This window comes from Oryctolagus cuniculus, chromosome 2, assembly GCF_051225735.1.
Source record: "Oryctolagus cuniculus isolate XC-2025 breed Fujian yellow rabbit chromosome 2, ASM5122573v1, whole genome shotgun sequence".
NCBI classification, from domain to species: domain Eukaryota; kingdom Metazoa; phylum Chordata; class Mammalia; order Lagomorpha; family Leporidae; genus Oryctolagus; species Oryctolagus cuniculus.
Genome location: NC_142868.1, coordinates 17,644,113 through 17,666,905, shown reverse-complemented (window position 1 = coordinate 17,666,905; position 22,793 = coordinate 17,644,113). Strand labels below are relative to the sequence as shown.

The window sequence follows — 22,793 nt, the reverse complement described above, 5'->3', positions numbered from 1 at the left end:
TCTATTAGCTTCCCCCGAGTCTGTGCAGGACAAGACGGGGCTGTAGATCCATCAGTTTTCAGCAGTACTAACAACAAACTTAAGGAGAAACAGTGTATGAAGAATATGCCATGGACACTGCTGTTACACAGCACGTTCAGGACTGGGGGCCTTGTCTCAGTAGGAGCAAATGCAGGATTAAATTCTGGTGGTGCCCTAGGGGATCCCGCCTGGGCTGAAGGTTCTTTTCAGGAAGAGCAGAAATCTCAGAGGTCAAGCTTTTCTTTGCAGTCCTAGTCACCACTCTGTCCTTCTTCAGTTCTTACTGCACCCTTCAGACCTGTGCCTTCCCAGCTGCTCTGGAGGCGCAGGGTTGGGGCAGGCAGAGGGCTTCTTCACTCTGAAGGTGCAGCATCCAGATACCATCCTTGTCTTAGGAAACAGTGATCGGAGGTCCTACAATAACCGGGCTTAGCTGAGCACTGATCAGTAACTAAAACAACATTGTCTGTCATGCTGTTCCTGGCACCGCGAGGTCTCAGTGCCTCTTGGGTCATGGTCTGAATTTCCAGTTCATCAGCTGAATCAAAAGAAGCCAGTCCCTCATAAAGTTATAAGGAGCCCTTTCTGCTCCGTGGCTCAGCACTACTGTGCAAGTCCACAGGGTGGCAGCAGCTAACCAGGTTTCCCCAGCTCCGAAACTTCCTGGGCCTGTGCTTTCAAAGAAATCCAAAACAAAACAGAAACATGGTATTGCTAAAACAAAAACAAAAAACCTGCAGCCTCCCGAATATATCCCTCAGTATGTTTTTGTAATAAAAGTTTAATAATCTTGCAAAGAATGTCTTGGAACGTAGTGAGACACTGAGAAAAATCTGGCATAGACGGACATTCACTGCTGTCACTCCTCCTAGGTTTTACCTGATCGGTGGTGGGATCCCCATCATAGTTTGTGGCATAACAGCAGCAGCCAACATCAAGAATTACGGCAGTCGGCCAAACGCACCCTAGTGAGTATTGTGTGTTCTCTGTGTACCTGGCCCAGTTGCTTCTGTCCGTTTTTGTTTAAGCATCTTCTAGGCACCACCAGTTACTGCACAGCATCTGAGCTGCTTCCCTGTGTTCTTTCCTAGTTGCTGGATGGCGTGGGAACCCTCCTTGGGCGCCTTCTACGGACCGGCCAGCTTCATCACTTTCGTAAACTGTATGTATTTTCTAAGCATATTTATTCAGTTGAAAAGGCACCCCGAGCGCAAATACGAGCTTAAGGAGCCCACCGAGGAGCAGCAGAGGCTGGCGGCCAATGAACACGGTGAAATAAATCATCAGGATTCCATGTCTTTGTCTCTGATTTCTGCATCAGCGTTGGAGAACGAGCACACTTTTCACGCTCAACTCCTGGGGGCCAGCCTTACGCTGCTCTTGTATGTGGCTCTGTGGATGTTTGGGGCCTTGGCCGTATCTCTGTACTACCCTCTAGACTTGGTGTTCAGCTTCTTTTTTGGAGCCACCTGTTTAAGCTTCAGTGCGTTCATCGTGGTTCAGCACTGTGTGAACAGAGAGGACGTCAGACTCGCCTGGACCATGACATGCTGCCCGGGACGGAGCTCCTACTCGGTGCAAGTCAACGTGCAGCCCCCCAATACCGGCGGCACGGCCGGCGAGGCTCCGAAATGCATCAACAGCAGCGCAGAGTCTTCGTGCACAAACAAAAGCGCATCGAGCTTCAAAAATTCCTCCCAGGGCTGCAAATTAACCAACTTGCAGGCTGCTGCGGCTCAGTGCCATACCAATTCCTTACCTTTGAACTCCACTCCGCAGCTTGATAACAGTCTGACGGAACACTCAATGGACAACGATATCAAAATGCACGTGGCCCCTGTCGACGTTCAGTTTCGAACAAATGCACACCCGGGCCGGCACCATAAAAATCGCAGTAAGGGACACCGGGCGAGCCGACTCACGGTCCTGAGGGAGTATGCCTACGACGTCCCGACGAGCGTGGAGGGCAGTGTGCAGAACGGCCTGCCTAGAAGTCGCACAGGCAACAGCGAGGGGCACGCGAGGAGTCGCAGAGCTTACCTGGCCTACCGTGAGAGACAGTACAACCCGCCCCACCCGGACAGCAGCGACGCTGGTAGCACACTTCCCAAGAGCGGCAGGAACTTTGAAAAGCCCGTTTCAACCAGCAGTAAAAAGGATGCATTGAGGAAGCCAACCGCAGTGGAGCTGGAAAGCCAGCAGAAGTCGTATGGCCTCAACTTGGCCACTCAGAATGCACCGACAAAAAGCAGTGGGCAGGATGGGCCCTTGCACGGGGTCGATAGCACTGGCAATGTCAGGACCGGGCTGTGGAAACACGAGACCACCGTGTAGCGCTCCGGGGCTTCCTAGGCAGAAGTTGGTATGAACTGTGATATTCACATTCCCTTAAGCTCTGAACATTGGAAAATAGATGTTTACAGCCACCTGAGGAATTCGACTCCGTTTTGAATAAACTTCTAAGTTTTGGATTTCATTTGTTTTGTATCCCCAAATTGTTGCCTTTTTCCCCCCTTAGAAAATTTACAGAAAACCTTGAAACCATTGTTTTAGTTGTCAAAGCCCCAATAGGACAATTTTGGGAATCCAAAATGTAATGACTTGGACTCTGTACTATTGACTTAACATTTCAAGCTTGTATTTAATATAATAAATAGGCATTTGTCATTGTGTCTGTTTTTCATTTTTATATTTTACAAGACAAGTGTTTAGTTCTATTTTACTGAAATTTATGCTTTGGGGTATTTTAAGGGTAATTGTGCATAAACATGTGATCAGATACATTACATGGTTACCAGATGCAGCATATATAAGAAGTACTTTAAAAAAAGTTCATGGTTTCCCGAGTTAAAACAAAAGTTGATTTTAGTATGAACATTTTTGAAATTCATGCATAGTTTTTTCGTAATACTCATTTTCTATCAAGATTTAGATGACTCCTTATAAGTCAAAGTGAATTTTAGATTGATATGTTTTGTAACTGTAATTGCAAACAGTACAGAACTTTGAAAAGTTCTCCTACAGAACTTTTAAAAGTGGAAATGCCTAAAAAACTGTCCAAGTTGCATCATTTTTGCCCTATCACTTTGATTGTATTAATAGTTTTCAACACTTCTGTGACTTTTCACTGGTTTATATTTGAGTTTTATTTCCTTACTCATTCTTTTTGTTGGGCGTGGAGGGCCAGCCCATATGTTGTTTTTGAATCTAAGTGAAGAGCTGCCATGTAAGATTCACATTCACTCATTCTGGACTTTACAATTTTGGCTTTTATGTTGCCTTTTATTTTGTCCTTAGAATGAAGTTCCTTAGGTTCATGCTAAAGTTCAGATCTTTAATTTCTATTCCAGGTGTAAAACCAGCTCTTAACAGATGTTGTCACTGGTCACCTACACACCTCTGACCCTCCTGTTCCCAGTCCTCAATCTCACTGGGATCCCCAGTTCCCCATCTTATGCATTATAACACCAGAAAAATTGACACAGCTTAGATCTATTTTCAGCAGAACTAAAAACTTGAATCAAATCTGATTCAAAAGTACATATTCAAGACACGCTAAAAAAGGCACGGCTTAGCTTGAGAAACCTCAAATCCTAAGGGATTAGCTGCTGGTTTACAGAGAGCAGCTCTCAGAGACACCGTGAGATGTTTAGGGTACATGTTCACTCCTCATTAGGTGACTGCGTTAGAAATAGGTTACTTTGCTTTGCAAGAATAACACAGAGTTCTACTGAAGCTTTTTTTTTTTTTTAGATGGTAGTTGCAGAGGTAGTTTTGGTAGTGGAAATATGGCAACCAATGGATAGATATGCTATTTGTGCTTGTAATGTGCTTCTTGCCCAGCATCTTCTGGAAAATTGTTATTGTGTGTGGAGGATGGTGTTTAATGATGATTACCTAATCGAGCATGGACTGGATAATTCTTACTCCATTCTTACTACATGTACTTACGTTATTTTGTAGTGTTTTATTCACATCTTTAACCTGTTTGACCCACTAGCCAACTCTAAAGCTGTAGGCGAGGAGAGCACTTTGTTGCTCTCCTTATTCTACATCAGCACAGGCAATGAGGATTTCCCTTCTTGGAATTGTCAATAAGCATTTTATTCAAACATAACAGAACTCCATTTAGGTAACAGGAAGAACATGAATCAGGAATGGGAAAGGATTGGAAAAGCAATCAAAACACTTGTAGAAAATGAATATTTCATTAAAAATAGAAAGTGCTGACTGATGACTTTACACAGCCTTCATCACTGATTGAATTAATGTGATGTGTGGGATGTGAATAGTACATTACATTCTCTCATCTTGGTCATCTGTGATTTATGTCTTGTTGCTGGCTGAGGTTTCTGCTTTTTAGAGAAATGTGAGCCATTCACAGATGTTGCAGTTTCTTAGAGATCAGTGCATCCATTTTATTCATTTCATTTAAAAAGTTTGGCAACTGAACCTCAAAGAGTTTCCAGCATCTGGACGTGCAGCAGGTTACTCTGTATCCAGGACTAGGGCTTATGCTTCCTACCATGTTTCATTGCTACTTACAGTGCTTGGTATCTGCAGTTTAATCCAACTTTATTCCATCATGATTATTTCTTTTCTTTAGTTTCATAAGGAGCTTTGACTCTAAGTAGTTAAATCCATCCTCCTAGGAGACCACATATGACTTATTCTTTAATTCTGTGAGTTATTTTTTGAAGTCATGCTATATAATGTATATAATACATTGCACATATACAGTACTTATGTATATATAATATATGTGATATATATTATATACATTATTTGTGCACATTCTATACATAACTGAATATTGTATTCTAACCTGATTTTTAGATTGTATTAGGAAATTTGGGATATATTTTGGGTTTGATTATTATACTAATGTAAAATGTTCATTAACATTTCTGTCATTAACAGATTGCAACTGATTACTGAATCGAGATATTTTGGAAATACCTGTAGCAGTATAACTACATCTGTGTTCAATATATATTCTGCTTGGAATGTATAGATTGAGCTCCTTATAGAGAAACCACAATGTAGAAATAGACCTGAATTTTTCAGACATTGAATTCAATATGCCCAAACTGGAATTGGTTGAGAATATAAAAAACTGGGGAAGGAGAGTTGATAATATCTGATACAGGAATTAAAGTAAATCATCACAGAAAGTGAGGCATGCAACAGCAATCCAAATTTAGAACAAGTGGTAAGTATTTTTCTTTACAGATTCCAGTGACCATTCATCTTTAGTTCAGAGGCCGCTGTGTTTGTGGGTTCCACGTTCACTGATTCAGCCAACTGTTGGCTGAAGCTATTTTTTTTTTTAAATTACATGTATCCTGAATATGTGCAGATCTTTTTGTTTTGTCATTATTCCATAAATAATATAGCATACCAACTATTTACATAGCGCTTACACTGTGTTAGATATTGTAAGTAATGTAGTAAAATGTGGTGATGATGTGCCTAGGTTATCTACAAATACTATGCCATCTTATGAAAGGGACTTGAGCATCTGTGATTCTATTTTCTCCAGTCCTCTGGGAGGTCATTGATGATTTGTAGTTACTTGAGTCATCCCATCACTTTTGTGAATTTTTGCCATATTTTACTTAATAAGTTTCCTTTATCTGCTCAACTTTTATACCTCCTTATTTTGATAGTTTTATTCATATTCGACACCAATAAAAATTTCTGTGATGAAGTCCAAGAGAAGATTCTTGAATATGATCCCACTTCAGAATCCAGAGTGTAATATGCACTTGCCTCAGTGTAGGCAAAACACTAGGAGTATGTTACTGCAAAACAATTCTAACCACATTTCTGAAAATCCAAGATCATCATCTCATATAGAATAATCCATATAGTATGAGGGCACTTCAGATGGTTTGTAGAAAAATGAAATTAAAAGATAACTTTATACTAGAGCAGTTTTTTGAAATCCGTGTGTGTTAGGGATCTTCAAAACTTCCATGGAAAACGTATATTAAGACAAAAGTTTGCATGGATTTTATGAAATATTTTGGCACCAATATATACTTCTATTAATTAGATTTTCCATGAACGTTTTGAAGTGCCCTAATAGGAAATTTCTAGACATTTAACTAACTTCAGGTTTAAGTTGGCAAGCTGACAGTATGACAGGCCTGAGGATTTTGTTGGTAGTGGGACTGAAGGCCCTACCTCATTACATCTATACAGGGATAGGTCAGAAGGTACCTAGAGAGGTCAGGAGTTACAACCAAGATGACCAAATAAAGCTGAGTCCCTCAAAGGACTGCATCTATGGGGAATAAAACCCCACACTTAAGGCTGAGAACAGGGAAGTTAATCAGTTATGTTCTGGGTTCTGGCTTTTCTCCCCTACAAGTTTACAACCACCAGGTGGTAAACTTTGTACTGCCTGCAGCCTCCTGTACTCCCAACAGGTTAGGGTAACAAACATGGCCTCGTAGATGTGTCTCTTCCAGGTATGGACGAAGCAAATACAAAACAGTGCCCAAAATAATGCATTTCTCAGCAGTCTGTGAGATTTATGTGCTCAGATGCCAACAGTCTCTTAGGCATTCAGCACTGCTGTATCTGTAGTCTTCTGGAATGAGCTGCTGTAGTTAACAGTTGTCTCTTGTATGCCTTCACCGTCCTCTCCTTTACATGGACACACAGAATGAAGTGTGATTGCCTGACTGTAGTTAACCTCTGCAGATATGGGCATGAGACCATACCAGGATGGGCAATCTCTTCCCTGGGTACTTACCTAAAGGCTGTTTGGTAGTTAAGGAACTCCGGATTCTTTGACTGTGATGGATTCTGCCTTGTAACACTGTCGCCAGAGTGATGCAGAAAACCAAGAGAACAGACAGAAAGAAACGAGAGTCCCAAGGCTTTTTATTGGGACTTGGGTTCTATGACATCAGCCCAACTGCTCTGCCTCCCTTTGGTTGGAACTAGAGCTGATTTCCATTAACTTCCATACAAGAAGAATTCAAGCTAATACACGAGTAAAATCTCCATTTCATTTTTTTGCATATTCTCAAAGATGTCTAATTTCAATGTTTGAAGAAATACTCCAGATCTAACCTTCAAGTGCTGTGATTCCATTTTTGGATAAACATTTTAATTCATTCTCATTATTTGAGTACAAATGTCTTATAATGAAATTGTAATTTATTGTCATTCCATAGTTTTTTAAAAAATAGCCATTATACTATTAGAGAAGAAATTAGGAATAAAGAAATATATTCCTTTAGGCAAAATACAGTATGCTAATTTTATAAAATCCACATTTAATATTTTGCAAGAGAGGTTTGCTCTCCAGCATAAATTGCTCTTTTTCATATGAACAGGAGATTGAGTTTTCAATTCAAGAAGGAAGAGCATTTATAACTGAAAAGCTATTCAGAAGCAAAATACTTTTGTGTTCTATAGAATGTTATTCATTTAATATTCACCTTTGAATGTTTGAAATTCCTTTTGAGTCATCAGACACATTCTGTTGTGACAGATATGATACACTTTAAGAATTTAACCATTGAGTCCTGCATTATGCCACAAGGGGTTAAGCTGCCACCTGTGAGGCTGACATGTGAACCCTGGCTGCTCAGCATCTGATCCTCCCAGTTACTGCACCTAGGAAAGCAACAGAAGATGGCCCAAGTGCTTGTGCACCTGCCACCCACGTGGGAGACCAGGATGAAATTCTAGGCTCCAGGCAACCATTTGTAGAGTGAAATAGCAGATGAAAGATTCTCTTTCCCTCCCCATCCCTCTCTCCCTTCCTCTCTCCACTCCCCTCTATTTCTGTAACTTTGCCTTTCAAATAATAAAACACATCTTATAAAATGATTTAGCCATTCATGAAGCTCCATTTGTATTTTCATATTTCTGCTTTGGTGAAAAAGTGAGTGTGTGATGTTGGAATGGAATTCTCCCTGCTTCCGTGTCAACTTAGGAGCCCATCAGTGGATATCAGGATTGCTAAATGTAGTAAAAACTGCCACAAAAAGCCTGTTCCACAACCATAGATTCTAACAGGCCACGCATAAAAGAAGAGGCCAAACAGATTTGTGAAGGAGATTGGAGAAGTGAGGTTTTTGGGAGAGCTTTTTTGGAGCAGTTGAATGCTGCCTTATTTCATTCTAGTGGGAGGGATTTCCATCAGCAGACCTGGAATGGCTGCTCTGTGGTCTTTGAAATTTAGGCATAGTTGGGGCCTGCACTGTGGCTCACTTGGTTAATCCTCCGCCTGCAGCGCCAGCATGCTATATGGGCACCGGGTTCTAGTTCCGGCAGCTCCTCTTCCAGTCCAGCTCTCTGCTATGGCCCAGGAAGGCAGTGGAGGATGGCCCAAGTGTTTGGGCCCCTGCACCCACATGGGAAACCAGGAGGAAGCACCTGGCTCCTGGCTTCAGATTGGCGAACCAACGGAAGTAAGACCTTTCTCTCTGTCTGTCTCACTGTCTAACTCTATCTGTCAAATAAAAAAAAAAAAAAAAAGAAATTTAGGCATAGTGAGTTGGGGTCCAACTCATTTCAACTCCAAGATAATGTGGAGGGCAACAGGTTGTGGTAGGCAGAATGATGGTCCCACAAAGGTTTTTGTATCCTAATCCAGGGAGCCAGGGAATACATTATCTCACAGGGCAAAAGAACCCTGCAAACAGTTCAGTTAGGGGTTTCGAGACACAGAAATTATCCTGGATAGTTTGATGGGTCTAATCATGCAGATGTTTTTGAAAGGGGGACAGGAGGGTTAGATTCAAAGGAGATGTAATGGAAGCAGAAGTCAGATTGATGTGTCATGGAATAAAGAATGCAGGCAGCCCCTAGAAGCTGGAGAGGGCAAGAAATGGGCTCTCCCCGTGTCCTGAGAGCTGTCAGAAGTAGCACAGCCATGCTGCCCTCTTGATTTTAGCTCACTTAAATTGATTTTGATTATCTGACCCCCAGGGCTATAATAAATTCTTGTGGTAATTTGTTACTGAACTTAAAGAACATGAATATGTAAGCTGAAGCTTTGGTGACAGATCTCAATGAAGGCAGCTGCTGTGATGCAGGCCAATAAGCACAGGATGTGGGGAGAAAGATGTATGAAGATTTTTCATGGACCTCACAAGAGAGCCATCTGATACGCATGTATTTGTGAGGTCTGTTCAATCGCGCCCCCATAGAAGAGCAAGGAAGCATTAGCAGGAAGAGGTGGCTTTCTGTTCTGGAAGGATTACAGGAGTCTACTTACTGTGTCAAAGGAACTGCAGCAGAGTGGGGTCCAGAAATCTCAAGGTCAACTTCTGACCTTTCTAGTTAGGTAAACCTTGTCTTGACCTTTTCCCCAATTTGTCCGTCCCTATCAATAAGGTGCAGAAATGGGGAAGCTGTATTCCTAATGTAGGGTTTGAAAGATAGTATTTCTAGTCACTTTAAAGGTAGTAGAAGATTTGATGTTAAAGCAAAGTTACAGGTTTATTATCTTGAGCTTGACTTTTTAATTACTTAATGATTTTCAGTGGTATGAAGTGTCCATAGACCCTGTCAGAATTTTCTCCTAGGGAGAATTTTATCCCTCACTGAGTTAAGTATGAACAGACAATACAATGTGAAACACAGTTATACTTGTAAATTTTATGAAAGTTTTCAAATAGGTAAAAAGTAGTGTTACAAATTGCCTTCTAATATGTTATTTGGGGGTCTGACTTTAATTACAGTTAATGAATTTATTGGTGTGGGAGCCTAAGCCAATAGGCTTGATGGCTTTATGAGAGGAAGAGAGCTTTTTTCTCCAATGCCCATGCACAGAGGAAAGATCACATGAACACAGTGAGGAAACAGTACCTGCAAGCCAGAAAGAGAGCTCACTAAAACATCCATGTTCAGGGATAGGACTTCCAGCCTCCAGAACTGAGCAAATACATTCCCATCTATGGTATTGTGTTAGGGTAGCTTGGGCAGAGGAATGCACCATGTACCCACACCTTATCTTCAGTAATGATCAACATTATGTCCAGCTTCCTTCATCTCTTCTCTCATTCCATTCTTTCTCATAAGGATTTTTAAATCAAACCTAGCATGTGTTTTTCACTTCTAAATGTAATCATGTATGTAACCAAAAGATGATTTACAACTTAACTATTGAGGTATACATCTTTACAATTCTGAATAACTATCTGGATTCCCCACATGGTGGCAGGAGCTCAATTATTGGAGCCATCAACTGCTGCCTCCCAGGGTATACATAAGCAGGAAGCTGGAGTCAGTAGCAGAGCTGGGATTTGAATCCAGCCATTTCAGTATGGGATGAGGGCCTCCAAGTGGTGTCTTCATTGCTATACCAAGTGCCTGCCACTAAAGATCTGTTTTTAAGAATATATCTAGTGTAACCTTCACCATGAGGTTAGTTTACCCCTATGACATAGCATTGATATTTCATAGGTCTCTGCCCCTGGCAGGCTGTGCTGTCAGTGGGCACTGCAGACTCTCCACATTGGCTGGGTAAAACTCAAATGTCTCTCAGTCCTATGTGAGCTCCAAGAGTTGTTTGATTTGTAGTTCCCAGTTGTTCTTTTCTCACTTTGTGAAATTTTCAGAGAGAGAGATGGAGAGAGAGAGATTCCATCCATTGGTTCACTCTCCAAATGGCTGCACAAGCCATGGCTTGGCCAGGCCAAAGGTAGGAGCCTGGAATTCCATCTGAGTCTCCCACATGGGTGGTAGGGACCCAAGTACTTTGGACATCCTCCTCTGCTTTCCCAGGCACATTAGCAGGGAGCTTGATCACAAGTGAAATAGCTGGAACTGGAGCCAGTGCCCATGTGGGATGATGATGTCCTAGGTGGTGGTTTCATCCACTGTGCCACAGGCGAGCCCCTTCATTCACAACCTTAATAACTCTTTGGTACTCTGCTTGTGTTCTCCCATCTATGGCATGTAGGTTGCCATAGGTAGAAAACTTGAATAGTCTTTGTCATCTACTTGGATTGTTTCTTTTCTCCTGGGGTTCATAGGTCTTTGATGTGTGTTGTCCAGTGTTCAAAAACAGTTATTTTACATATTTACTTTGCTTTTCCAATTCTTTGTTATGGGTGCACAAGTCTAATCTAAGTCACTCTAATATACCTAAAGTGAAGTCCTCTGTTCTGCTAGGTTTTATTGATTGCTTACAGACAAAATATATATAGCTGGGGGCTGGCAATAATGTGATGTAACAGGTAAAGCTGCTGCCTGCGGTGCTAGCATTCCATATGGGCACCAGTTTGAATCCCAGCTGTTCTACTTCTGATCCAACTCTTTGCTATGGCCTGGGAAAGCAGTAGAGGATGGCCCAAGTCCTTGGGCCCCTGCACCCATGTGGAAGAACTGGAAGAACTCCAGGCTCATGGCTTTGAAAATTGGCCCAGCTCTGGCCGTTACAGCCACTTAGGGAATGAACTTGCAGATGGAAGGTCTCTCTCTCTCTCTCTCTCTCTCTCTCTCTCTCTGTGCCTCTCTGTATCCCTCTGCCTTTCAACATATATTTCCTATTAATAATAATGAAAATATCATCACTCTTGTAAATTAGAGGAACTAATTGTGATAAATCTGTAGATTTAAAGATAGAAAATAAACTTTATACTTATTAAGACTATTTCCAAATTAATGAAACAAAACCATTTAATTAAGCAAGGAGGCATTATTGTTGAGGATCTGTGTAATTGTGTTATTCTCTTCTTTTTCCAATGTCATATACCTTTTAATAGTGTCATTTCTTTTCTTCATTTCCTACAGACTAAATTTGATTATATTTTGAGGAAACATTGTTAATTTACATGGCTTTTAGTCATCATTATTTTTCTGGATCAATTTGTCTGATTTGAAATTATTTAAATTTCTTGTCGCTCATTTCTTTGGTCTTATGTAAAGAGTCCCGGTGGACATTAATTTGGAATTATTCATTCATTTACAGAAACCAAAGAAAACTTGTTAGAGATTTAATTTCCTTTCACCTTAATTGTAGAAATTCCATTTTCACAGCTTATGATAAAATTGAGCCCCTAAAAGGTGATTATTTTTGTGTGAAATAAGAAGAATCTTTGTACTTCAAGGATCCTGCATTGCTACAAATACAAAAGATATGTAAACACACAAAAACAAGTGTACCAGATTCTGTTTTCCATTATGTCCTTTCCTGACACTATCAAAACTTGCCTCTACACAACCACCCCTAGGGTAGATGCAGCCATCCAGGGACAATCAGAACCAAAACTAGAACCAAAAGCAAATTCAAGCCCAGAGTCGGATTTAGCACAGTCCCTTTGCGCAGTTACTTAACATGTGACTCCATACAGAGAAGCTTGTCTGAAAGAAAGGTAGATGTGGTTTTTGGAGTCTGGAGAAAATCCCAATAATTTTCATAGGACTCTCACACAATTTAAAAGTATGCTACCTCAAGTACTGCCGCCTTGGTTTAGAAAGGAGAGAGTTAAAATTAAAAAAAAAAAAAAAAAAACAAAACCTGTGGGATTCCAACCTCCTCAGGAGGAAGACTGGGAAATGGCTGGAAACAGAGCATTTTTAATTGAAATCAAGAATGTTTTCAAGGAAAAGGTAATGAGTTTGAGAGTGGATCACAGGGTAAAGGTGCCCTTGGAGGACGGGGTCCCTGGCAAGGAATGCTGTTTGTCATAGCTGGATGTGATTGCTGGGACCACTGGAGTATGGGTTTGCATCGTGACTGCGATTAGGGTGTAGGTGGTCATAAGCAGCAAAGTATAACACTTTGAAGCCATTCCCTTCCAAAATGTGATGCATTTCCCAGTGTCTGGAATTTGAACTTAACCATGTGACTTGTTGAGCCAATGGGTCATTAGTAAAAGTGACACAGCAGAAGTTTCAAAGTTGGTTGTTCTTTGATGTTTGTTCCTGCTTGCTTCTTCCTGGAACCCTGGACCACCATGAGTGGAATACAGGCTAAGATATGAAAGATGAGAGAGTTTGTGAACCTGAGGCAAGCTATCCAGCTGGGGCCCCTGCTTCCAACCAGCTTGCCAACCACTAATTAAATGGGAAAGGCTGACCTAGACTACCTAAATGTAAAGTGCTAGCACAGAATACAGCAAACCCACAGGCCAGCACTGTGGCACAGTGGGTTAAAGCCTGGTCTGCGGTGCTGGCATCCCATGTGGGTGCCTGTTCAAGTCCGGGCTGCTCCACTTTCCATCCAGCTCTCTGTTAATGGCCTGGGAAAGCCATGGAAGATGGCCCATGTGCTTGGGCCCCTGTACCCATGTGGGAGACCCAGATGAAGCCCTTGGCTTCGGATCAGCCCAGCTTTAGCTGTTGCAGCCACTGGGGGAGTGAACCAGCAGATGGAAGATCTCTCTCCGTCTCTACCTCTCTCTGAAACTCCGCCTTTCAAATAAATTTAAAAAATCTTTTAAAAAAAGAATACAGAAAACCCAGAGAATCATGAAAAATAAGAAGTTTTAAAGTGATTTGTTATGTAACAAGAGCTAACCAATAGCAATAACTATGGTGCCACGAGTGTCTCGGAGAGTCTGGCCAGCAGACTCAACCCAGGGCCCGCGACGACGGTTTCTCAGGCGAGAAAAGAACGAACGATGCTTATCGGTCTTCAGTAGACTTTTTATTAGAGAAAGTAGACGTGACAGAGGTAGAAAGGAAGGAGTAAAGGAGAGAGAGAGAGAGAGCTTCCTCCTCACACCCGCGGCTTATATACAGAATGTGACCAATCAGAAGCAAGCTAGAGTCCATGCATCAGGCATACCAATCCGGTCTCTGTTCACGTGAAGGGCATACGTCCTTCAGCCAATCAGGTGAGGTGTCACGTAGCAGGCAAGCAAGCAGACTCACTGCGGGGGGTCCTGGCGCCATCTTGTTGTTTACCGCGACCTCAATCCCTCTGCCTCTGGAGAGCCCCGCCTGTTGGAAAGCCCCTGGTCAAAACTGAAACTAAAAACCTCCGTCTAGCAATGCCGCCGCGGACTATTCCCCAAAACTATGGAGGGGGATAAATGTGGGGATATGAATTTCTTAATCCATAGAAATAATGTGGGCATTTCTCCCCCTAGATGAATACAAAACTGAGCTCATTCAAAACTTGGTTCAAGCAGCAATATACTGTAAGTATTCCTGAAATAGAACAAATGAATGGTGTTGTAAGTTTTTCTAGAATCACAGTGTAAGCTTTCAGTGTAAGACTTGTGACATCATTAAGTATTTATCTCCTCCCTGCCAGGGAGGAGAATATCACTTAAGAAGCTAATTATGTTTAGCAGGAGAGTAGTGATTGCTAATCAGATATCTCTAACAGTGCTCCCATATCCATTCTCTTATTCTTTCTTTCAGTAGTCAAACCTCATGAGTTTAGCTGGGTCTGTGACCACTCAACAAGAAACGACGTTTTTCTGATTGTCTTTGCTGCTGGGAGTGGGCATGTGGGAATGAGCTGTATGGCAGACATTAAGTTTCAGGATCCTTCCTTGGCAGGGTCAATTCCAGGCTCCTGGGAGAGTTATTCTCAATGTGTTCATGTGAATTTAACTGTGTTAGTTTGATTTTGGGCTAGAAATATTGACAACTTGTAAAAGAAAGACTAATTGTTAAGTTAGGTCTACTATCTCTTTCACTGTCTGTTGTTCTTCTCCTGGTGATGCCTATGGAAGAGTGGCCATAGAGCTTTTGGGGAGCTGAGACATTGACATTTAGTGAGATGAGTATGCATGTGGCTTTCTAGTAACTTTCTTGTAGAGTTAGATTAATGGTAGGCATCCCAGTGTAGGGATATCTTTCAGCGCCACTCCAGCTTCCCCACAGTGCAGTACTGATCAACGCAATGACACAAAGGTGCTGGACTAGTGGTGCTGTCATAATACAAATGTGTCTTGGGGTGCCTGGCACAGCAAGTGTGTGAATAGTGGAGGAGAAGAAGGTTGGATATGTACAGAAATAGCAGATAGACTAGAGGAAGGTCTTTCAAATTACTGGATTAGAATCAGAGTTGTCAATTCACATTGATGCTTAATTAGCCTGGGAGCCCTCTCCCGTCTAGAACCTACTTATACAAAGTAGAAAATTATGGACATACTATGAATTTTATTTGTCGATGAGAACCACACAAAATATAATTGGTCATAAATCTTGTGTTCATGGGGCTTTTAGTAGTACTATAAGAAATATATCTGTACTTTAAATTTCTTGTTTTTACATTTCAGAGTATCATTAAATGCTTGAGGATTGTCATTACCAACACTGGACTGTGAAGCTGAAAGAACCTTTTATAAAGCACTAACAGAAAAATACCAATATAATAAATTATACTAGAAGAATTTATTTTTTACTATAGAAAATGGTAGTATAGAATTAACAAGAAGCAGTAAAAAATGTGAGATCAAAAACAAAGGAAAGTAGTATTGATGGTTGGTGGGAAGTTAGTCACAATATTTCTTTTTCTGTATTTGATAATTGCTTTGGGATGCATTTCATTGTTTTTTCATTAGACCATACTAAAATCACTTTCACCCCAGACATATTCAGGTGGCATGGAGTGGGGAGTGGTTAGATACACAATGTATGGGGCTACTCTACAGGGTGTGAATAAGGCTTTTACAGATGGTAGAAGTTAACAGAGAATGAATCTTTTTGCTTCCATTATACTTCCTATCCCAAAGCTTTGCTGTTTTTAGTACTAATGATAGGCCTTGATCAAGCAAAAATGGTATGCAAATTAATTAACTGAAACTCAAATGTCTTTTTTCTATTGTGTAAGGTTGATAATATAGGATCCTGTCTGATTGTTTGAGTCCTCACATTTCCTGAAATTCTTCAGGATAAGGAAAACTTGTGCCAATGCATTCCTACTAGATTAAGTTTCCTGTTGGTGGTACACAGACTTCCAATGATTTTGGTTTCATCTCTGGAAGTTTAAGTGAGTAAACTTAAACACATTTCATAGAATTCCTAATAAATGGGCATTTCAAAATTATGTCATAAAATAGTGACCTAGGAAAGACTAAACTACTGAACATTAAACTTAAGCTATTACAAATTTATAAGTGGGAAATTCTTAAAATTTTAATTATTTGTGGGGTACTGTGTGACAGTATATCTATAAAATATACAGTAATCATGGGGCCGGCTCTGTGGAGCAGCAGGTAAGACCCCCGGCCTGCAGCACCAGCATCCCATATGGGTTCAAGTCCCATCTGCCCCACTTCTGATCTAGCTCCCAGCTCATGCTCCTGGGAAAGCAGTGGAGGATGACCAAGTGCTTGGGCCCCTGAACCCTTGTGGTAGACCCAGAAGAGGCTCCTGGCTCCTGGCTTCAGCCTGGCCCAGCCCTAGGCATTGCAGCCATTTGGGGAGTGAACCAGAGGATAAAGGACCTCTGTCAGTCTCCACCTCTCTGTAACTCTGCCTTTCAAATAAATAAAATAAATCTTTAAATATATATACACATATTTGTATATATTTATATAATCAAATCAGGATAGTTCTTAAATTTTTAAAATGTTTTATCAACATAATAATTGTTTATAATCCTACTAATAAAATCAGGGTAGATATTGTTCCATCTCATTATCATTAATGTTCCGACCCTTCAAGTACCCTCTTCTAGTTATTCATAAAATATCTAAAAGCTCATTCAATTTTTTGAATGCAGCTGTTTAGTCCATTGACTCTTCTTTGTTATAATCCAGACCAGGAATTCTGATAAGGAAATGTTCACTGAGCTACTGCAATGCATAACACAACGTGCTTTGTAGGCCCAAGAATTAGAGGAAGGAGATAAACGGATAGTGGATAAATGTACCCTATAAGACAGACGTGTCAAATCAGGTTTAAATCAGGTTTAAATCAGGTTCCATGGGGCTCCCACAAAGAGGATGATTCATTCTGAGTTGAGGAGAGTCCATTAATATCGTCACCAGAAATGAGATATTTAAGATGGTCTTGAAATATGTGTTCATTTCCTAGGGCTGCATAACAAAGTACTACAAACTAAATTGCTAAAAGCAACAGAATTTATTCTCTCATAGTTCCAGAGGCCAGAACATCAAAATCAAGGTGTCGGCAGAGCCGTGCTCTATCCGAGGGCTTAAGGGGAGGATCTTCCCTTACTACTTCCAGAATCTGGTGGCTGCAGGTATTGCTTGCCTTAAGACACTGTCACCCAGTCTTGCCCTCAGTCTTCACGTGGCCATCTTCTGCCTGTGTATCTCTGTCTTCACATGGCATTCTCTTCCCTGTGTCAGTGCTTGCTTTCTTCTCTTTGTTTTTTGTTAATTTATTTTTAATTTTATATTAAAAACTTAATATCTAGAGGACAGATTTCATGCACTCCATAGGTACAGTTCCAAGAAGACAACCGCCATTCCCTTAGTCCCCTGCTCCTAACAAGTCCTTCTCCCTCCCTCTCCACTCTTCCTTAGTTTTTGCGAAGACCTAGTGTTAATCCACTCTATAGTCACATGCTTAATTCACCACTAATCGTAATAGTCAACAAGTAGAAAGTAAGAAGACCACAGTTCCACAGGAATATAAACAAGGGCTAAGAAGAACAACGTATCCCAAAATGTCCATTTCAAACTTACGCATTTTTGTATTCTATATTAACTACCAAATATCAGAGAAAATATGATATTTGTCTTTTTGAGACTGGCTTATTTCACTAAGCATAATAGTTTCCAGCTGCATTTCATTCGTTTTATGACGGAATAGTACCCCATACTATATTTAAACCACATTTTCTTTATTTAGTCATCTGTTGATGGACATCTGGGTTGATTCCATATATTAGCTATTGTGACTTGAGCTGCAATAAACATGGGGCTACAAATAACTCTTTCATATTCTGATTTCATTTCATTTGGGTGAATTCGCATGAATGGGATGGCTGGGTCATATGGTCTGAGGAATCTCCATACTGTCTTCAATAATTGTTGTATTAGTTTACATTCCTGTGAACAGTGGATTAAGGTACCTTTTACCCCGCATCTTCACCAGCATTTATTGTTTTTTGATTTTTGAATGATTTACACACTAACTAGGGTGAGGTGATATCTCATTGTGGTTTTGATTTTCATTTCCCTAAAGGCTAGTGTCCTGAGCATTTTTTCATGTGTCATCATTTGAAAAATGCCTGTCCCTATACTTTGTCCACTTCTTAACTGACTTGTTTGTCTTCTTGTTGTTGAGCTTCTTGAGCTCCTTATAGATCCTGATGTTTATCCTTTATCAGTTGCATAGTTTGCAAATATTTTCTCCCATTTTGTCAGATGCCTGTTCACTTTGTTGAGTGTTTCCTTTGCAGAAGCTTCTTAGCTTGATGTAATCCCTTTTGTCCATTTTTGTCTTTATTGCCTGTGCTTCTGGGGTCTTTTCCAAGATGTCTTGCAAGTTTCCCCCAATGTTCTTCTCTACTAATTTGATGTTATCACAGTGTAGATGTAGATTCTTGATCCATTTTGAATTGATTTTTGTATAAAGTGTAAGATGAGGGTCTTGTTTCATACTTCTGCATGCAGAGGTTCAATTTTCCCAGCACCATTTGTTGAATAGACTTTCTCCAGTGATTGATTTTAGTTCCTTTGTCAAAGATTAGGTGGCTGTATATGGGTGGTTATAACTGCCCTGTAGTACATCTTGAAGTCTGCTATTTTGAAGCCTCTGACTTTGTTTTTGTTGTTTAAGATTGCTTTAGCTATTTGGGGCTTCTTGTGTTTCCATATGAACATTTGCATCGTTATTAATAGACCTGAGAAACAGGTCATTGGTATTTTGATTGGGGTTGCATTGCATCTGTAAATTGCTTTTGGTATTATGGGCACTTTGATGGCATTGATTCTTCCAGTCCATGAATATTGAAGATGTTTCCATGTTTTTGTGTCTTCTTCTATTTCTTTTTTTTAATGTTTTGTAATTTTCATTTTAGAGTTCTTTCACCTTCTTGGTTAAATTTATTCCAAGGTATTTAAATTTTTTGTAGCTGCTGTGGATGGTACTGATCTTACAAGTTCCTTCTCAGCATATGCAAATGCTGTTTATTATTGTGTGTTGATTTTATATCCTGCAACTTTATCAAACTCTCTTATGATTTCCAATATTCTATTAGTGGAGCTTTGGTTCCCCTATATACAGAATCATGTAATGTGCAAACAAGGATAATTTGACTTCCTTGTTTGCCATTTGTATCTTTTTAATTTCTTTTTCTTGCCGAATGATTTTGGCTGAAAATTCCAAAAATGTGTTGAATAGGAATGGTGAAAGTGGGCATCCTTGTGTGGTTCCAGATCTTAGTGAAAATGCCTCCAACTTTTCCCTCATTCAATATGATGCTGGCTGTCAGTTTGTCATATATTGCCTTGACTGTGTTGAGGAATATTCCCTTAACACCCATTTTGCTTAGGATTTTTGTCTTGAAAGGATGTTGTATTTTAGCACTTTTTTTTGCTTCTATTCAGATAGCCATATAGTTTTTATTCTTGAATTTGTTAATGTGATGTGTCACATTCATTGATTTGCTATGTTGAACGTTCTCTGAATACAATGAATAATTCCCACTTGGTCTGGGTGAATGATCTTTCTGTTTGTTGTTGGATTTGATTAACTAATATTTTGTTCAAGGATTTTTTAATTTATGTTCATCAAGAGTGTTGGTCTATAGTTCTCTTTCTTTGTTGTATCCTTTTCTGGTCTTGGAATTAAAGTGATGCTTGCTTCATAGAAGGAGTTTGAGAGGACTCCTTCCCTTTCAATGGTCTTGTATAGTTTGAGAAGAAAATGGAATTAGCTGTTTAAAATTTTGGTAGAATTCAGTTGTGAAGCCATCTGGTCCTGGGCTTTTCTTTGTTAGGAGGATGTCTAGTATTGATTGAATCTCTGCCTTGGTTATTGTCTATTTAGATTTTCTGTATCTCCATAGCTCATTTTTGGCAGATTGTGTATCCAGAAATCTATTTCTTCTAGATCTTCCAATTTGTTGCCATTTTGATGCTTAAAGTAATTCTTGATCATTTTTATTTCTGTGACATCCATTTTTCCATCTCCCTTTTTATCTCTGATTTTATTGATTTGGGTCTCCTCCCTCTTTTTGTAGTTATTTGGGCCAATGGCATATCAATTCTGTTCTTCAAAAAACACCTCTTAATTTCACTGATCTTTTGTATCCTTTTTAAAAAATATTTATTTTTTATTTGAAAGTCAGAGTTACAAAGAGGGAAGGGGAGAGACAGAAAGAGATAGAGAGAGATCTGTTGGTATACCCCCAAGGTGGCCACAGTAGCCTAGCTTTGCCAGGTGAAACCCAGAATCCAGTAACTTCATCAAGGTCTCCCATAAGGGTTCAAGGGCCCAACCACTTGAGCCATCCTCCGTTGCTTTCTCCAGGTCATTATCAGGGAACTGGATCAGAAGCAGGAATCTGGGACTTGAATTGGCACCCATACAAGATGCTGGCATTGCAGGTAACTTCTTTTCCTACTACACCACAACACTGGCCTCTGGTTTCAATTTTGTTTATTTTCTAATTTTATCTATTTCTTCCCTCCTACTAATTTGGAGTTTGGTTTGTTGTTTCTCCAGGAGATTGAGATGCATTGATAGCTCTTTTTATGATGCCATTCCAAAATTTTTTGATGTAGGCACTTCTTGGCATTAATTTTCTTCTTAACACTGCTTTTGCAGTATCCCCTAAGTTTTGATATGCTGTCTTGTCATATTTATTCATTTCCAGGAATTTTTGGGTGTCCCATTTGATTCCTTCTATGACCCACTGTTCATTCAGGAATGTATTATTCAGTCTCTTTGTAAGGTCCAGGGTTTTGGCACCAATGTAAGGCCGCCTTAAAACACACCAGACACCAGAGTAAGGGAAAAGGTTTATTGGGGGAAGCCCAGCAGGCCGGAGGGAAGGGGCGAGGAAAGAGAAAGAGAGAAGGAGAGTATAACAGAGAGAAGGAAAGAGAGAGGGAGAGGAAGACGGAGAGGGAGAGGGAGAGGGAGGAGAGGAGAGGAGCTAGTGAGGAGAGAAGGGAGGAGGCTAGGGAGAGAGCCAAGAGAAAGCAGAGAGCGTAGAGAGCCACACGTTCAGGAACAGGTCCTTTTAAAACTTTGCCAGAGGGCAGGCAGGGAAGCAGGAGCAGCGAATTGAATTAGGATGGGAGTGGAGCTTGACAATGGTGGTTGGGCCCTGTGGCCACCTGGCTTCCAGCAATGTCAGCGGAGGCTAGAGCCTAGGATGGTGTCAGGGTGTAGATCGCACCATGGATAAAACTGTGCCATTTTCCTAACACTCTTTGTGCTTGCATATTTTCTAGAGTTTCTTAAGTTGTTAATTTCCAGCTTCATTCTGTTGTGGTCAGCCAAGATACATCGTATGATTTCAAGTCTTCTGAATTTGCTGAGACTTGCCTTATGTCCTAGCATATGGTCTATCCTAGAGAAAGCTCCATGCACTGGTGGAAAGAATGTGTGTTCTGCAACTGTGTGATGATATCAGTTTTGTCTATTTGGTCCATAGTATAGATGAGCTCCATTGTTTCTTTGTTGAATTTTGTCTAGTTGATCTGTCCATTGATGAAAGTGGGGTGTTAAAGTCCCCCAGTATTATTATATTGAAATATATGTCTCCTTTTAGATTCATTAACATATGTTTTAAATAGCCAGGTACCCTAGCATTGTGTGCATGTACAGTTACTATAGTCACATCTTCCTGCTAAATTGATCCTTTGATCATTATATAATGCCCTTCTTTGTTGCTTTTAACAGTTTATATATTTAAGTCTATTTTGTCTGATATTAGGAGCACTACTTCTGCTTATTTTTGATTTCCATTATCATGGAATATCTTTTTTTTTTTTTATCCTTTCACTCCCTGTCTGTTTTGTATCTTTGTTGGTGAGTGTGTTTCTTATAGGCAGCAAATAGATGTCTCTTTTTTCCCCCCAGAAAACTTTTATTTAAGGAATACAACCTTCATACATTTTATAATTACAACTTTAGGAACAGGGTGATTCTTCCCTCCATATCTACCTTCCCATCCACTCTCCCACACCTTTTCCTCCTGCCTCTCCTATTCCAATCTTTTTTTTTAAACTAAGATCTATTTTCAATTGACTTTATACACATATGATTAACTCTATGTTAAGTAAAGAATTCAACGAATAGCTTGAAAAACAAACCTGTTTCTCAACAGTCAAGACAAGGGCTGCTCATACTCATTGCTTCTCAAAGGGTCAATTTCACTTCTACAGATTGCTTTTTAGGTGTTCTGTTAGTTATCACAGATCAGGGAGAACATATGGTATTTGTCCCTTGGGACTGGCTTATTTCACTAAGTATGATGTTTTCCAGTTTCATGCATTTTGTTGCAAAGGACCAGATTTCGAATTTTTTTAACCACTGTGTAGTATTCCATGGTGTACATATCCCATAATTTCTTTTTAAAAAAAAAAAAGATATATTTTATTTGAAAAGCAGAGTTACAGAAAAGCAGAGGCAGAGAGTGAGAGATCTTCCATCCACTGGTTCACTCCCCACATTGCCACAACGGCCAGAGCTGGGCCAATCTGAAGCCAGGAGCCAGAAGCTTCTTCCAGGTCTCTCACGTAGATGCAGGGGCCCAAGGACTTGGGCCTTATTTTACTTATTTCCCAGGCCAGGACAGAGAGCTGGATGGGAAGTGGAACAGCCAGACTTGAACCGGCACCCATATGGGATGCCAACACTGCAGACAGCAGTTTTACCTGCTATACCACAGTGCTGGCCCCCTCCCA

At 40.4% G+C, this 22,793-nt stretch overlaps 1 protein-coding gene across 2 annotated transcripts in view; it reads left to right on the top strand.

Moving 5' to 3' along the window:
• ADGRA3 (adhesion G protein-coupled receptor A3) overlaps positions 1–2,691 on the top strand; it is a 139,144-nt gene extending 136,453 nt beyond the window's left edge. For both annotated transcript variants that reach the window (XM_008274595.5, XM_070069597.2), the window contains 2 exons: positions 894–989; positions 1,113–2,691. In XM_008274595.5, coding sequence (XP_008272817.4) covers positions 894–989; positions 1,113–2,355 — 1,339 coding nt within the window. In that variant the 3' untranslated portion in view covers positions 2,356–2,691. The remainder of the gene's footprint in view (positions 1–893; positions 990–1,112) is intronic.
• The last annotated feature ends 20,102 nt before the right edge of the window (positions 2,692–22,793 follow it).